General features: G+C 39.4%; 1 protein-coding gene across 3 annotated transcripts in view; it reads right to left on the bottom strand.

The window, feature by feature from the left end:
* The window catches only part of Hecw1 (HECT, C2 and WW domain containing E3 ubiquitin protein ligase 1), a 428,371-nt gene that overhangs the window by 308,264 nt on the left and 102,174 nt on the right, over nt 1–17,933 (bottom strand). For all 3 annotated transcript variants that reach the window (XM_047562304.1, XM_047562303.1, XM_047562306.1), the window contains exon 2: nt 360–417. In XM_047562304.1, coding sequence (XP_047418260.1) covers nt 360–386 — 27 coding nt within the window. In that variant the 5' untranslated portion in view covers nt 387–417. The remainder of the gene's footprint in view (nt 1–359; nt 418–17,933) is intronic.

Raw genomic sequence — 17,933 nt, 5'->3', positions numbered from 1 at the left:
TGTCCATATTAACTGTAAGGTAATTACCCATATCCCAGGGGAGCTCTCAGCTGTAATTTTGGAAGGATCATCATCAAGCATTAGTACAAATTCACTTGTGACAACAGTACGTTCACATCACACAAGAGGGACTTGACATGCAAAGAACATCATCTCAGAATGTACCACGGTCAAATTCTGGGGGATGCAGGTGGCAGGAAGGGTGGGTGATGGATTTCAAATGTCTGGGTTGCACTTGAGGTAATTCTGGGTTGGGCCACCCCAATAGGCTCTGGTCTGAGGCACATTCCATTATGAGTGGAGTGGGTTTATAATGGAATGACATGGATGGTTTCTTATAATCAGAAAAGCACACTGACCTTCACACTACACAGGTGCAGCAGCATAATGACCCACCACGTGTACGCGCATCAATTCCTGGGGAAGAGTTCAACGAGGTTAACTTAGCGTGTATCCCAAGCAAAGAAAATCAGTGACATTACCCACACAAAGAACATTGCTCCCCCCGCCCCCACCAAGACACTAGACTTGGGCAATACAGGCATACAAAAGGAAAAGGTCAACCAAGAATCATACTCATTTTGATAAAACGTAGCAAACAATATTAATCTATGCCATAAATAGTTTGTTTGGGATTTAAAATTTTAACTTTAGGAGTAAGAATCATGGGCATAGAAAAAATTTGTTTCCCTTTTCAGTGAACAAGGAGGGGATGGGGGATTGTGGGGGAGGGGAAGTTCTGTTCTTCCACACTGTCTGAGAAAACTACATAAGAGCATCCTCAGATATGCTCCACTCATAAGACCCCCTCACCGCAAAGGAACCAAATCTCAAATTAAACTGCCGAAAATAACATTAACTTTATCTCAGCAGCTTTATTCACTCAGGGACTTACTCAGACATGAAAGACTTAAGAGGGAGTACCATTCCCATACATAAATTGTCCAGTAGAACCCTGACTATCCCCAAAGTCAATCAGCTTGGCATCATGATCACACCATGAGCACTTTAGCAACCATTAGCCAAAAATTAGCGTAAAGGACTTGAACAGAGATGCCAGGCAGGCACAGGAACATGGCTAATGATATCGCTGAGGGTCCTCTTGGTCTATGTGTCATTTTGGATCACAAGTGTTTATTCTTATGTCATAACTTCATCTTCCTCTGAAGACAAAGTTTCCATGAATGTAGTCAATATGGTCTTATTCCAGAAAATGCAGTGTATGATGTCAGCAATCCAAAACTCCCGTGAAACCTGAAGCCTTGCTGACAGATGAGTTTGTGTAAGAAACTAGTAGCAAGCTTGCATTCTGGGTGCAGAGTTTATGTTCTCAACTCCTGATCTGAGCAGACTTGAGTAGGGGAAAGAGAGAGAGAATTCAGTGCCCATGTAAAAGCTCTGTGCTCAATACCATGGTGGGCTCTTCTGGGTATCTTGGCAGTGATGGATGCCATACAACTTTTCTTCCTCCACTCTCCTGCCCAATCATGGCAACTGCTTCTTAGGTGATCTCAGGCCTGCTCCATTTGGAGCCTCCTTCTCGCTCAACATTTCCACATTGGAGGCCCTCAGATTCTCAAATATTCACACTGGAGACCTGTATTCCTGCCATGGCCTCCATTACCATCTGAACACAGGCAACTCCCAAATGTCTGTGGCAGCTCAGAGTGCTCATCTGAAGTCCAGACCCAACACCCACCCACTGGACATCTCACAGACACCCCAAACTAACTCAGGATCTTTATCTTCACACCAGATCTTCTCCTAAAGGATGTAGTAAGAGTTCTTCCGCCCGCTCAGAATTCCCTGTCAGGAACAAGGAAAGCCACTGCAACTCCTCTTTCTCCCAAAGACCATCCTTTTTGTTCAACTAAACACTGAGTTCACCTGCCACTACCTCTCAATCATTCTACAATTCATCTGCTTCTCACCATTTGTGCCTTCTCCACCATGATCCAAGCCTCTGCCTCATATTTAATTCCAATCAATTCTAACTGGTTCCTCCATCTTCATTTTTGCCCTAGATACATTCTTTACAATGACATAAAACTTAAAAAAAAAGAAAAGAAAAAGAAACCTGATTGTGACACTTCCTTGCTTTAGTGGCTTCTTACTTCCTTTACATTGAAGTTCCACCAAATGCAGAATTGAGACTGTTTTATACAAATATGCAAAATGGATCTCCTCTCCAGGCTCACGGTTGCTTCCCTCCTTCCCAATCATGATACTCAGTCTTTGCTGGAAATCTTACAGTGCTTCTCCCTCCACGTGACAGCAGCTCCTCTCAATCCTTCTCTGCCATAATCTCCAGTCCTCAGCCTCAGCTGGACCCTCCATCCCATGACAGAGTACAGGAATAGTAGCCTATAGTACTTGGACAGTTTTAAAACTAATTCTAATGAACTATTTATATAACTATTTGTTTAATGTCTGTCTTATGAAGTGGATTCAGCATTCTCTGGGATGGGAGCTATCATCCTCAGCACTTAGCACAGAGCCTGGTACAAGGGCGTGCTCACTAGGTCCATGAGAATGTGATGAGCAATGAATGACCCGTCTAACCTTGAGGAAGTCATAGTCTAGATTTTAGAATATATAAAATAAGACTTCAGTTGAATTTGTCCTAAGCCTAGTTCTCTCCACTTCCCACATACACCCACACACTGGGAAAGTAGTAGAAGAGGTGTGTGTGTGGGGAAAGACCATTCATTGTGTATACATACCACAGTATCTTTATCCATTCATCTACTGAAGAGCATCTAGATTTGTTGCACAATCTAGCTATTGTGAATTGAGATGCTATAAACATTGATATGGCTGAGTCACTGTAGTATGCTGATTTAAAGTCCTTTGAGTATAGGTCGAGGAGTGGGATAACTGGGTCAAATGGTGAAGAAGAATAAAGTTATGGCATTTGCAGGTAAATGGATGGCGTTGGAGAAAATTATGCTAATGTAAAATTATGCTAAGTAAGCCAATCCCCCAAAACCAAAGGCCAAATGTTTTCTATGATAAGTGGATGCTGATACATAATGGGAGGTGGGAAGTAAGGGAAGAAGGGAGGAACTTTGGATTGTGTAGATGGAAATGAGGGGAAGGGGGTGTAGGGGGAAGGAAAGATGGTGAAATGAGACAAACATCATTACCCTATGTACATGTATGATTACACGAATGGTGTGACTATATTGTTGTGTACAACCAGAGAAATGAAAAGTTGTACTCCATTTGTGTACAATGAATCAAAATACATTCTGCTGTCATGTATAACTAAATAGAACAAACAAAAAAAGACCATTCAAATTAGATCTTATCTATTCAGGATTTAGCACTGGGGATACTTGTGTATCTTGTATATTTTGCTTTACAGTTTTTTTTTTTTAAACAGTTTACTAATTGTTTAGCTGCAAAACCTGACTCTGGAAAAAAAGAATAAGAGGCACAAGTGGAGACTTTATAAAGTGAATAGTGATTAAAAAAAAGGGTCGAGTTCTAAAATCTGAAATCTTACACCACCCTACCAAGCAAGACCCAGGTGGGACCTTCTTCCAGCAGAAATAGAGCCCAAGGTAATTAGGAATCAGATGGGGATCAAGCAGTCCGTCTCTGTGAAAGCAACCATGTGAGTGCTTCTACTCCCTGCCTTCAGTCCATCTTCGGTTTCACAGATTTGCATAGCTCTTCAATTCTGCCACGTGGGAGCCAGCCTGACTGCAGTGAATGAGAGCAAAGATTTGGAAACCCCAAGAAATGACAAGTGACAGTATTAGGGATCAACAAAGCTTTACTTTGTAAACAAATTAAGAGCAGACAATTATTTTGATTCCACAAGTGGAAACTTTGTTTGGTTTCTCTTCTAGACTAAGTGGTTCTGACCCTTGGGGAAACCCTCTTGGAGCCACTGCACAGAGCAGCAGCAAAGTCAAGTGGAAGGGATAGCTTTAAAGACACTTGCAGAGTAGTGACAGGAGAGTTGGGTCAGCCTCTCAAGACTCAGTCCTTCACAAAGACACTCCTCGATAGGTCCTGGCTGCCACATCCCTGCTTCAGACCTGGGAGTTCCTGGCATCCTTTCTAGTCATTAGTGGTCAGTGTTGACAGGTAGCAATATTACCTCTGTGGCCTGGTGCTCTGCCACCACTGCTAGGTCACCTGAGCAGAAGTGTGATTTTTAAAAAATTGAATAAAGCAGATATTCCTCCTAGGCTACTATTGATCTGCCCATACCCAAATGAACTAAAGTTAGAAACCAAATAACAAAAAGCATTAAAAAATTAGCTTTATCTTGCAAATTATACATTTTGCTGATTAGCTTCCCTCGTTTTTTATTCAACCTTCCATTTGATAAGTGGTGGACTTTTGAGGAAGACATCAACATCATTCATGGAATAGGAAATATATAAAAGATGACACATTTTTAAAGAAACTTTTTCTGAATCATGGTAACTTCCTTTTTTTTATGATGCAAGGACCCTGGCCCAGTGGTCTCCATCTGATAAATCTTGGCTGATGGACTAACCAACCTGGTACATGGAAGAAGGAATAACCTGCACATTCATGTACACATGTGGGTAATTCCAAATGTACTGCACAAGACCTCCTTGGAAGGACAAATTAAGCTTAGTTGCATGAGTTTTGAATAGGAATTAAACTTTTTTCTTCTTAGAGATAGGAAAATTACATTTGCTAATTTAATAAAAGTATTCTTGTGAAATTCCAAGAACTCTTTACATTTATGAGTCTGTTTCGCTAGGTCTTCCCCTGGGTATTGGTGCCACAGCTAGTATTCATCAGGTGATAACCAGCATAGACAGCATGCTGGAAAAATGCTAGTCTGGTTTCTCATTGGATGTTCTCATTCTCCTGTTTTCAACTTTGTGACAGAGAATCCACCAGCACTCTTGGGGATATGACTGGTTTGGTTTTGTCTATTTTCTTCCAGTCCCTCATCTTGATCTCATTTAAATTTTTCAAAGATGTCAAAATTTATTATCATTTGACCTTATGGTATTATTGTCATTGAGTTTTTTTTTTTTTTTGTAATCTCTTCATGATCCAATAGGATGCTATTAGTATAGAATCCTTTTGTGTCAGTAATGACTTACAATGCCTCCCAAATTCTCTCTCAGACCCCTTCGCTTTTGTAGATCATCTCACTTAAATTTAAAGAAAAGAATGGCTTTGACAAACTGGTCATACTTTATTTGAAGAGAACTGACTTAGCAGCATAGCTAGTGGGTTATTCTTTTAAAACTATTTATTTTATTCATGAATTTTATTTTGAATTTTCATTTATGTATCTATTTCTCCATCATGTCTGATTAAACAGCACACAGCTAGAAAATAAAGATGACTTGACCTTAAACTTCAAAGTTCCCTAAACTTCCCATTTGATATTTTCTTCTCATCTTGAGGAACCTATCCTTACTCTGGAATGATTGGTTCTGAAGATGACCAGTTTTTCTTTGAGGGACAGTTCCAATTCCATGACCAGGCAACATAAATATGACTGCCTGTGCCTGCAACTTTCTCCTCCCCAGCATCTTAGTCCTCAGACTCCAATTATATATATATAATAATACCTTTATTTTATTTTTATGTGGTGCTGAGGATGGAACCCAGTACCTCATGCAATCTAGGTGAGCACTCTACCACTGAGCCCCAGCCCCAACCCCCTCAGACTCCAATTTTGAACAGCAGAGGGACAATGTCAGAATGAAGAGTGAAACTGAGCCAAGGTGGAGAGGCCTTGGTTGGACAGTTCCCAGGCAGCCCTCATCCCGGGACCAGTGCTGTAGCCAAGAGCGAAGGCCCCTCCTCTCTACTTCCATCCCTTCCAAGGCTGTGATTTATTGCTGCTCAGCCCAGGGCTGTTTGCTTTTTTCTGTAACCTTCATGTTCCATCCAAAGTACATCTGTGATGGGGAAACACTCATAATAGAGCTCCATACTTGAATAACTCCACAACAAAGCTGTCTTCTAAGAATAATAGCTGATCCTAGGGTGTTTTCATTAAAAACAGATTTCTGTGACAGACTATCAAAACATTTTCCTTGTACAATAAGCAATATGATGAGGCAGAATTATGCAAAACATATGGGCTTAACTGTGCCCTCAGCGAATGGGGGCTTGTTTCTACTGGTTTCAGTACCTCGTTTACCTTTCCCGTCATGGGTATGACAACAAACAGGTCCTATCCAGCTGTCTTTCATGCTTCAAGTGGTGTGTGTGTGTGGGGGGGGAAGACTGCTGAACTGCATTTCTGCCTCGACTTCCAAAATCTGTCACCAGTTATCTTTGAGATGGAGTTTGCTTGTAGTCTTAGGGAGGCAAGGGGTTATTATTTAGCTAAGCAGGTTCAGAGTCATCCAATATTTACTGACAATCTCCCACATGCCTGGCATCACTTTGGGCAGTAGAAACACAGTGGTGAAAACTAATATCCATTATTTATGTAGTGCTTTACTTACACACACCCACCCTTAACTCATAATAATCTCACAAGGCAGTTGCTATTACTGTCTACAACTTACAGATGGAGAAATTGAGGCATCTTACAGATGTTGTGAAAGGGACAAGAAAACATGTACCCACATTTTCTTTTTCTTTCCAAAGAATTTAAAATGTTTTCTGAAATTATGGGTTTGGGTCAAAAAATGCCTTTCTTATCTGCATTTTAGAAAAATAATAGTCCCCTATTCCCTTCTCCTGTCTTCCAGAATCTTTTTATCTGTCTCATATTCATCCCCTGGTATTGTCCTTAAACAGGGTTTCTGGTCTGGGGTTCAGACAGGGAGGCAGGGTCTTACCTGCACCCCCTCTAGGGGGAGCCATATTCCCTTTGCCTGTAGCCACACCACTGAATCAAGGAGGGCTCTGGAAAGTGCACCCCAGGTAAGGAGCCCATGGAATGATCCCACCTCTTCCTGCAGGATCCCCGGGGTGGAGTTCTGGATTCCCTTGCAGGTGACTTTACCAGTTTCAGGTGAGGACTCTTCTGGCCCTGGATTGACAGCCCTGGGTTTCTCACTGCAGGCAGACTGTGGCCAGGTCTGGAAGGGCCTACAGACATCCTGACTTAAAATGATTTGACTGACCATTTTCAGTTGTAAGATAGTGTGAAAGTAAACATTCAGTATAAACCATATTTTGAATTTTCAACTTTGATCTTTTCCTGGGCTCTGAATAGGCAGTCTGATACTCTGGTGATGGTGGGCAGTGAACCACAGCTCCCAGTCAGCCACTCAGTCACAAGGGCATACAACTAATGCCTCATGGTACACTGTGCTGCTGAGCTGTGATGCTTGGAAGGTTAGGTGTAGTAGATGCATTTTCTAACTTAACCATATTTTCAACTTAGGATGGGTTTATTGGGATGTAACCTTGGAGTAAGTGAGAAGTATCTGTAACATAGCCAAAACTTGGCTCTGGACCATTGATTAGGCCCAATTTATTGGGTATCACCTAATTCCAGTCAACAATATCAGATGTAGGGAGCCTACACAGGGACCCATAAAGTGAGACCTACCCTAATTTTTTCTTTATTAGGTGGGGGCCTCACATGGAGGGAGCTTTTATTTCATTTGTACATTCAACAAGTGTTTGTTGAGGACCAGGCACACACTAGGCACATGGATGAGGCAACATGTTAGTGAACAACACAGACTACCATCCCTGGCTGCAGAGCTCAACTCATATTTGAGAGTAGGGAGCAACAGAAAACACAATTAATCTGTAAATGCACATGTCAGAGAGTGGGAAAGTTTAAGAAGAAACAACAAATGAGAAATGAATGTTCAGGTGTGAACAGGAGATGAAAATTTCACTGAGTCTACAGGAAGAGCATCGAAGATAAGGAGACTGAGTGGAGACCTGAATGAAGAAAAGGAGGTAGCCACGAATGTCCAAGGAAAGAGCATTCTGGGAACAGGAAGAGCAAGGACAAAGGTGTGAGATGAGAGAGTACTTCCTGTAAAGATACCAGTGTGGCCAGAGTGAAGGGAATGTGGAGAAAACAGCCAGGAACAAAGTTGGAACTGAAATGGGGGCCAGTTCATTGGTAAGATTCTAGTGTTCACAGATAGCCAGGTATGAAGTCGCTGGAGAGCTCTGAGCAGGCAGTAGTATTATCTGACTGGCATTGAACAGCTAGGGTCTGGATGCTGGTTTGAGAACAAACCAAAGGGAAGGCAAGGAAGGAAGCTGGGAGACTTTGCAAGAATCCAGGTCAGACACAAATGTGCTATGAACATAATGGGAGAAATGTGGACACGAGAATTTGGTCAGAAATGCAGATAGAAGATAGGTGCCACTGGCAGGGCTGTATTGGATGTAATTTGTAAAATCTCTGGCTAATATTTGCTTGTTTGATGATTCCTTAATATCTGTGCAACTCTTGGCAGATTGAGGAGTATTTGCTGCTTCTTACCTGCTCATCTGACTACCTGCTTATTTATGGATGATATGAAGCAGTTTATCTTTCCCATATCAGAAATTATAATGTGTTTCCACATCTCTCTCTGAATTTGCTTTTTTCTGTTGTGAGCATCACAGCTTCTATTATGCCCATGTATATCTATACCCATTTCTAGCTTTTTTGCACCTCTGGGACTTGGAGATACCAATGAAAACAGGAAGAGGAGAGCAAATAGAAGGTTGGAATCTGGTTGGTGAAGGCCCGGAACTATCAAGGGCAAATGAAATATGCATGCAGGCAGAGGAACTATTTGATCTTCAGGGACACAATCACACTTTTATCCTGGAAATCAATTCTGGAGTCAAATATGCCAATCCCTATTTGTAGGTTCCAGAACAGTATAATTATGCATCATGTTGGAAGTTTGCATAATGTTGTTTTCAAGGAAATTGTTTTGTGGGGAGGGAAAGGAGTCCAGTAAAATCTATTACTGTTAACTGGCCAGTCTTGTGACTGGTCATCACAGACATCTTTTCCAATGACACATTTTCTATTGAATAGTATTTTTTAAAAAAATGTTTTGTTTTAGTTGTAGGTGGACATAATACCATTATTTTACTTTTATGTGGTGCTGGGGATTGAACCCGGGTCTTATGCATGCTAGGCAAGCACTCAATCACTGAGCCACAACCCCAGCCCCATTGGATAGCATTTTAAGACTCCATAGACAGGTGGAAAAGTTTCACAGACATTGAAAAAACAAATGATAGCTCATTTTCTTTGAAGAAATAATCTATTGAAGATATTAAAATATGAAGTTATGCAGTAACCCAGATATACATGATTGTGTGTGGTCAACTCTTGTCTGAAATTTCTATCATAATGTCTAAAACGTCTTAGGGACTAAATAAATTATGTTAATAATAAATTATTCAGGGTGTATGAGGGAAGAGAAGTTATAACATCCAAATTGTGGTTTCTTTAGTAACTCTATTGTTTCCACATGGAAGGTACATGAAAACATAAAGAGTTTCCAGATGTAATACCAAACACCACAATGGAGGTTCTGGGAAATAATGTCAACCAGCTGGAGAGAGAGAAACAAGTGTTAGATTTTGATCTAGTCTTAATATCCCAACCAAAGAAGAATACGAACCTTCCAAGAACTGTGAGCCAGGGGGCAGTCATTTCCACAAATGAAAACATGGGTCTCTAAAACTATACAACTAATAGAACACTAAGAAAGCACAGGTGTTTCGTGGAGCACAATGCTCCATGAACATTTCATGTTTCTTGGCACGAGAGATTTCTGAACCCAGGTACCTTGGTTAAAGAATGATTGATAGTCATTCTAAAGACAGAGACTTCTGGAAGGATATACAGTCTTATCTTCTCTGGAGATGTTTGTCAACCTCAGGGGTGCTTTTAGGGTTTCTTTCCTCCTCTCCTCAGAGAGGATTATTTTGTATCCCAGAGGGGAGGTGGGCCAGATGTGCCAGCAGTTTCTATATGAGCTCTGAGAGCCATAATTTCAGGGTTTCTTTCTGTAGCACAAACCACAGGGAACATCTGGCTCTCTTCACTTCACCCTGTGGGGAATTGGGCACAGGGAAATGATGATAAGATTGTCGCAGTAATTAATCTGTTCTCTGATCCAGAAACCTCCTGTGTTCTGTTAGAACAAATAAATAAAAGTAGATGTAAAAACTTAATAAAAGGTAAGTTAGCTATGATGCCATGCCATTTAAGATCATGAAGCAGACTGTGATGTCCTGACCAGCAGGCCTTCTCCTCCTGAAGAGACCACACATTTGTGCCCATTACCTTGGGGCTCACTCCTGCTTGCGGAGACAGAAGATATCTACCTCATACTTTACATTCTGCTGTGTAATATATGATATGCTTTAGCCAATTAAATGTGATGCTCACTTCTGAGCAAAAGTTTTGAGAGGTATCAGAAGTTTTCACCATCCCTCTTGCTCCAGGCTCCTTTCCCAAGAAAACAGGTGTGCTAGTTCTAGGCTGGGCTGCATCATCAGCTGGAGATGCATGTATGCAGCACACCTGAGCCAGGAAGAGCAGGAGAGCTGCAGCAGACCCTCAACCTAACTGTGATGTGAGTAAGAAGAAGACTTTTGTTGTAGAAGTCATTGAGATTGTGTGGATTGTGTGGAGATCGCATAACCTGCAAACCAAGCTGATAGCTCAGGACAAGGTGTCATATCCTGATTCTTTTATGCCAGCTTGCACTTGGCATTTCCCTAAACCATTTACTTTGAAGGAGAGGTCTCATATTCCATGAGTGGGGGAGAGGTTTGGGCACAAATATTGACTTGCAAAGCAGCACCCAGAGGCATCTTTCTTCTCTTCCATGTCCTATTAAAACTATCTCCATCAACCAAGGCCTCCAGGTTTTTTTTTTTTTTTTTTTTTCAGTTGCTGGTCTCCTTCTTTCACTGAGATTTTTATGCACAATTTTCCTTAGTTACTGTGAACTCTCGGAATCCCTCCCAGAAGTTGTCACGTCAGGAGCATTTTGTGTGCACTTCTCGATGTTTCCTACATGGACTTGATACCCTGCTGACAAAGGAGAAGGTTGAATTCCACGCTGCAACTGCAGAACTCTGTTGCTGGCAAGGGTTCACAGTTACGTTTTTCAGTCTTCACTAGGTTTTCATCTGAAAGCATAGAAACCAGGGGCATAAGACTCCAGCACCATCTAAGGGCAATATCTTCTTGAATCTTCTATCTTGGGCCCTCTTCAGTCTCTTCAGTTGGCAAATGGTGAATCCCCATTAAAGCACTAACACAAGTTTGGTGTTGGAGATTAATGGACTTAAACTGGGTCCTCCTGGAGACATTTACATTTTAGAGTAAAAGTTGTTTCACATCACAGCAGCTGGGGAGGGAACGAGAGGCAGACCTGCCAAGGGAGGTTATCATCTTATCCCTTTTGCTGTTTTTATCATGACAAAATGAAATCAGGAGGATGTTAGAGGTTGCTCATATGAAGCCAAAGAGCTTAACGGAGATCAAATTTACAAACTTAATGAAATAGGTCACTACTTCATTTTCCCTAACTAGAATCCAATAGTTTGAGGGATTTTAGGGCAGAAGAACATGATTTTAATGGTGGCCCATTGAACCAAGTGAGATAACATGCTGGTGCAAATCAATCTGGTGAATCTGTGTCATGTGAAAGGACTACAGGGATGCTTTTAGGTTTATAAATACCCGGAAAAAAAAAAAAAAAAAAAAAACAGTTACATTCAAAGGCCACGATGGAAGAGACAGATGATTCCTACTGTGGAATAGGCAGAAAAGTACAGGGAGGTAGAGAAACCTGAGTTCAAGTCTCACTTTGTCACTTTTAGACTCTGGAATTTTAAGCAAGCTATTTCTTACTTATAACGGAGGATTATAATCACACGTACTCCATAGAGCTTTCAGCAGATTCAACTGGGAACATAAATGAAAAAAATCTTAGGAACAGCACCAGATACATGGCATCTATTGCCTACAGGCAGAGAAAGAGGTCAAGAAAGGTGTGTCAAGTTCAGGACATGAGTGCTTCTTATGATACACTCATACTTGATGGACTGAAACCACCTGGTCTTTTTATGCTTTAAATTTTTTAATTTGCATACTTTAAGACTTACAGAAAAGTTGCAAGAATACTGTAAACGAACTCCCTAATACAGATTCTCCAAATGCGAATATTTTATTTTGTGTATTTTTTCTTTGTCTCTGTGTGAGAAAGACATATAGTTTATATATTTATGCATATTTATATATACATATGTGTGGATAATTTTTTTCTGAACCATTCAAGAGTAACCTGTAGACAGGGCATCCTTTTACTCATTGATATTTTGATGTGTATTTCCTAAAAACAATAAATTCTCTCACATGACTATAGTACAATTATAAAAATTAGGAAATGATTAACATCAATAAAGCACTATCATCAAGGCTACAAATCTTACTCAGATTTTGCCAATTTTCTTAATAATATTCTTTTGGGCAAAGGAAAATCCAAGATCCAAGACCCCATGCTACTTTCAGTTCAATTGTCTTTCTTGGTATTTTATATCTCTGAAGACTGTTGAGAGGACAGACCAGTTATTTTGTGCAATGTTTCTCCCTTTGGGTTTGTCTGATGTTTTCTGGTGATCAGATTCAGGGCATGCACTTTGCGGGGAATGCCACCAGGGCTGTCCTGGGTTCTCAGTGTCCCATCTCAGGAGCCACATGCTGTCACTGGTGATGTTAACCTTAAGTACTTGGCTAAGGTGGATCTACCAGGTTTCTCTACTATAGTTTGTTTGATCCTTTCTAATTGGTAAGTATCTTGTGGATAGACCCTTGGGGATTATGAAAATATATTGTTATTTGTTAAACTTTCACATGATCTCTTTAGCATCCATTAACTATTTTTGCCTGAAACAGTTATTATTTTGATGGTCTTAGTCTCCTGAGACTCCTAACAAAAGTTCTCCTAAGTCTCCTAACAAAAGTTCTGAATTCTATCTTTTGAAGAATATTTTACATGGCAATGGATTTAATGAGACTCACTAATATCATTATGTTGTAAGGTATCTTTCCAAAGAGCTTCTACTTAATATCAGCAGGTTGCAGAGACTTTATTGTAGGGACAGTGGAGGACAATGAATGTTGGAGGCATATCTTATTTATAAGAAATTGAATAAAAATTAAAGTTTCTTGACTTTACGTTACTGAAGTCATTTCACATCTGGTTCAACACAGCTTGGATAGTTTTTTCTTTTTTTTTCTAATTACAAAAGTAACTCATTTTACCATGGAAAATCTGAAAACAATAAAAAGCAGAAAATAGAGAAAAGATACTGATAATCCAGAATCTACCACAGTTAACCAGTTTGTTAGATTCCTTGAAGTAATATTTTCCGCTTTTCTTTTGTCTTATTATATATACAATTTTGTATTCCAATTTTTCAAAAACAAAGACATTTTCAATGTAAGAATTTTTGCTAAGTATATTTTTTTTTATTTTAATTTATTTATTATATTTTTTCCCCTCCCCCCCACCCCTCCCACCCCTCCCACCCCTCTTTTCCCTCTACACAGTCCTTCTTTCCTTCATTCTTACTGCTCTCCTTAGCCTAACTCTAAACCTAACCCTAAACCTAATGCTAGCCCGTCCCACCCCCCATTATATGTCCTCATCCGCTTATCAGCGAGATCATTCGTCCTTTAGTTTTTTGAGATTGGCTCATCTCACTTAGCATAATATTCTCCAATTTCGACCATTTGCCTACAAATGCCATAATTTTATCATTCTTCATTGCGGAGTAATATTCCATTGTATAAATATGCCACAGTTTCTTTATCCATTCATCAACTGAAGGGCATCTAGGTTGGTTCCACAATCTGGCTATGGTGAATTGAGCAGCAATGAACATTGATGAGGCTGTATCTCTGTAGTATGCTGATTTTAAGTCCTTTGGGTATAGGCCAAGGAGTGGGATAGCTGGGTCAAATGGTGTTTCCATTCCAAGCTTTCTGAGGAATCTCCACACTGCTTTCCAGAGTGGTTGCACTAATTTGCAACCCCACCAGCAATGTATGAGTGTTCCTTTTTCACCACATCCTCGCCAACACCTATTGTTGCTTGTATTCTTGATAATCGCCATTCTAATTGGGGTGAGATGAAATCTTAGGGTAGTTTTGATTTGCATTTCCCTTATTACTAGGGATGTTGAACATTTTTTCATATATCTGGTGATTACTTGTACATCTTCTTCTGTGAAGTGTCTGTTCATTTCCTTAGCCCATTTGTTGATTGGATTATTTGTATTCTTCGTGTAGAGTTTTTTGAGTTCTTTATAGATTCTGGAAATTAGCGCTCTATCTGAGGTATGGTTGGCGAAGATATTCTCCCACTCTGTAGGCTCTCTCTTCACATTTCTGATAGTTTCCTTTGCTGAGAGAAAGCTTTTTAGTTTGAATCTATCCCAGTTGTTTATTCTTGCTTTTATTTCTTGTGCTATGGGAGTCCTGTTAAGGAAATCTGATCCTGAGCCAACAAGTTGAAGATTTGGACCTACTTTTTCTTCTATAAGATGCAGGGTCTCTGGTCTGATTCCGAGGTCCTTGATCCATTTTGAGTTGAGTTTTGTGTAGGGTGAGAGATAGGGGTTTAGTTTCATTCTATTGCATATAGTTTTCCAGTTTTCCCAGCACCATTTGTTGAAGAGGCTATCTTTTCTCCATTGCATATTGTTGGAACCTTTGTCTAGTATGAGAAAATTGTATTTATTTGGGTTTGTGTCCATGTCCTCTATTCTGTACCATTGATCTACCTGTCTATTTTGGTACCAATACCATGCCGTTTTTGTTACTATTGCTTTGTAGTAGAGTTGAAGATCTGGTATTGCAATACCCCCTGCTTCGCTCTTGCTACTGAGGATTGCTTTAGCTATTCTAGGTTTTTTATTCTTCCAGATGAATTTCATAATTGCTTGCTCTATTTCTGCGAGGTACATCATTGGGATTTTAATTGGAATTGCATTGAATCTGTATAGAACTTTAGGTAGTATAGCCATTTTGACGATATTAATTCTGCCTATCCAGGAACATGGGAGATCTTTCCATCTTCTAAGGTTTTCTTGAATTTCTTTCTTTAGTGTTCTGTAGTTCTCATTGTAGAGGTCTTTCACCTCTTTTGTGAGATTGATTCCCAAGTATTTTATTTTTTTCGATGCTATTGTGAATGGGGTAGTTTTCCTAATTTCTCTTTCTGAAGATTCATCACTTATGTATAAAAATGCATTGGATTTATGAGCATTGATCTTGTAACCTGCTACTTTACTGAATTCACTTATGAGTTCTAAAAGTTTTCTGGTGGAATTTCCAGGTTCCTCTAAATATATAATCATGTCATCAGCGAACAGGGATAGTTTGAGTTCTTCTTTTCCTATTCGTATCCCTTTAATTTCTTTGGTTTGTCTGATTGCTCTGGCTAGAGTCTCAAGGACGATGTTGAATAGAAGCGGTGAAAGAGGGCATCCCTGCCTTGTTCCAGTTTTTAGGGGGAAGGCTTTCAGTTTTTCACCATTTAGAATGATATTAGCCATGGGCTTAGCGTAGATGGCCTTTATAATGTTTAGGAATGTTCCCATTACCCCAATTTTTTCTAGTGTTTTGAGCATGAAGGGATGCTGTATTTTATCAAATGCTTTTTCTGCATCTATTGAAATAATCATGTGATTCTTAACTTTAAGTCTGTTGATATGGTGAATGACATTTATTGATTTCCGAATGTTGAACCAACCTTGCATCCCTGGGATAAAACCCACTTGATCGTGGTGCACTATCCTTTTAATATATATTTGTATGCGATTTGCTAAAATTTTGTTGAGAATTTTTGCATCGATGTTCATTAAGGATATTGGTCTGAAATTTTCTTTCCTTGATGTGTCTCTGTCTGGTTTAGGTATCAGGGTGATATTGGCTTCATAGAACGAGTTTGGTAGGGTTCCCTCCTCTTCTATTTCATGGAATAGTTTGAGGAGTATTGGAATGAGCTCTTCTTTAAAGGTTTTGTAGAACTCGGCTGAGAACCCATCTGGTCCTGGACTTTTCTTTGTTGGTAGGCTTTTGATGACCTCTTCTATTTCATTGCTTGAAATTGGTTTATTTAAGTTGTGTATGTCCTCCTCGTTCAGTTTAGGTAGTTCATATGTCTCTAGAAATTTGTTGATGTCTTCAAGGTTTTCTGTTTTGTTGGAGTATAGATTTTCGAAATAGCTTCTAATTATGTTTTGTATTTCACTCGTGTCTGTTGTGATGTTTCCTTGTTCATTCCGAATTTTAGTAATTTGAGTTTTCTCCCTCTTTCTCTTTGTTAGTGTGGCTAAGGGTTTATCAATTTTATTTATTTTTTCAAAGAACCAACTATTTATTTTATTAATTTTTCCGATTGTTTCTTTTGTTTCGATTTCGTTGATTTCGGCTCTGATTTTAACTATTTCCTGTCTTCTACTACTTTTGGTATTGGTCTGCTCTTCTTTTTCTAGTGCTTTGAGCTGTAGTGTTAACTCGTTTATTTGTTGATTTCTACTTCTTTTTTTGAATGCACCCCATGAAATAAATCTTCCTCTAAGTACTGCTTTCATAGTGTCCCAGAGATTTTGATATGATGTGTCTTTGTTCTCGTTTACTTCTAAGAATTTTTTTATTTCCCTCCTGATGTCTTCTGTTATCCATTCATCATATAATAGTGTATTATTTAGTCTCCAGGTATTGGAGAAGTTTCTGTTTTTTATTCTGTCATTTATTTCTAGTTTCAATCCATTATGATCTGATAGAGTACAAGGTAGTATCTCTATCTTCTTGTATTTACTAACAGTAGCTTTGTGGCATAAAATATGGACTATTTTAGAGAAGGATCCATGTGCTGCTGAGAAGAAAGTGTATTCATTCTTTGTTGGATGGTATATTCTATATATGTCCGTTAAGTCTAAATTGCTGATTGTGTTGTTGAGATCTATAGTTTCTTCATTCAATTTTTGTTTGGACGATCTATCCAGTGGTGAGAGAGGTGTGTTAAAATCGCCTAGTATTATTGTGTTGTGGTCTATTTGATTTCTGGAATTGAGAAGGATTTGTTTGACGTACGTGGATGAGCCAATGTTCGGGGCATAGATATTTATGATTGTTATGTCTTGCTGATTTATGCTTCCCTTAAGCAGCATGTAATGTCCTTCTTTATCCCTTCTGACTAGTTTTGGTTTGAAGTCCACATTATCTGAGATGAGGATGGATACTCCAGCTTTTTTGCTGTGTCCGTGTGCATGGTATGTTTGTCCCCATCCTTTCACCTTTAGTCTATGGGTGTCTCTTTCTATGAGATGAGTCTCTTGCAGGCAGCATATTGTTGGATTTTTCTTTTTAATCCAATCTGCCAGTCTGTGTCTTTTGATTGATGAATTCAGGCCATTAACATTCAGGGTTATTATTGTGATATGATTTGTATTCCCAGTCAATTGACTCATATTTGTTTTTGACATGATTTGGTTTCTCCTTTATTTGGCTATTCCTTTAGGCTAGCGCCTCCTGTTGCTGATTTGCATCGTTGTTTTTCATCTCTTCCTCATGGAATATTTTGCTGAGAATGTTCTGTAATGCTGGTTTTCTTTTTGTAAATTCCTTTAGCTTTTGTTTATCATGGAAGGATCTTATTTCATCGTCAAATTTGAAGGTAAGTTTTGCTGGGTATAAGATTCTTGGTTGGCATCCATTTTCTTTCAGGGCTTGGTATATGTTGTTCCAGGCCCTTCTAGCTTTTAGGGTCTGGATTGAAAAATCTGCTGATATTCTTATTGGTTTCCCTCTGAATGTAATTTGATTCTTTTCTCTCACGGCCTTTAAAATTCTGTCTTTATTTTGTATGTTAGGTATTTTCATAATAATGTGCCTTGGTGTGGGTCTGTTGTAATTTTGTATGTTTGGAGTTCTATAAGCCTCTTGTACTTGGTTT

This window comes from Sciurus carolinensis, chromosome 8 (genome assembly GCF_902686445.1).
Source record: "Sciurus carolinensis chromosome 8, mSciCar1.2, whole genome shotgun sequence".
Classification (NCBI taxonomy): Eukaryota; Metazoa; Chordata; class Mammalia; order Rodentia; family Sciuridae; genus Sciurus; species Sciurus carolinensis.
This window is presented reverse-complemented; position numbering and strand designations above follow the sequence as displayed.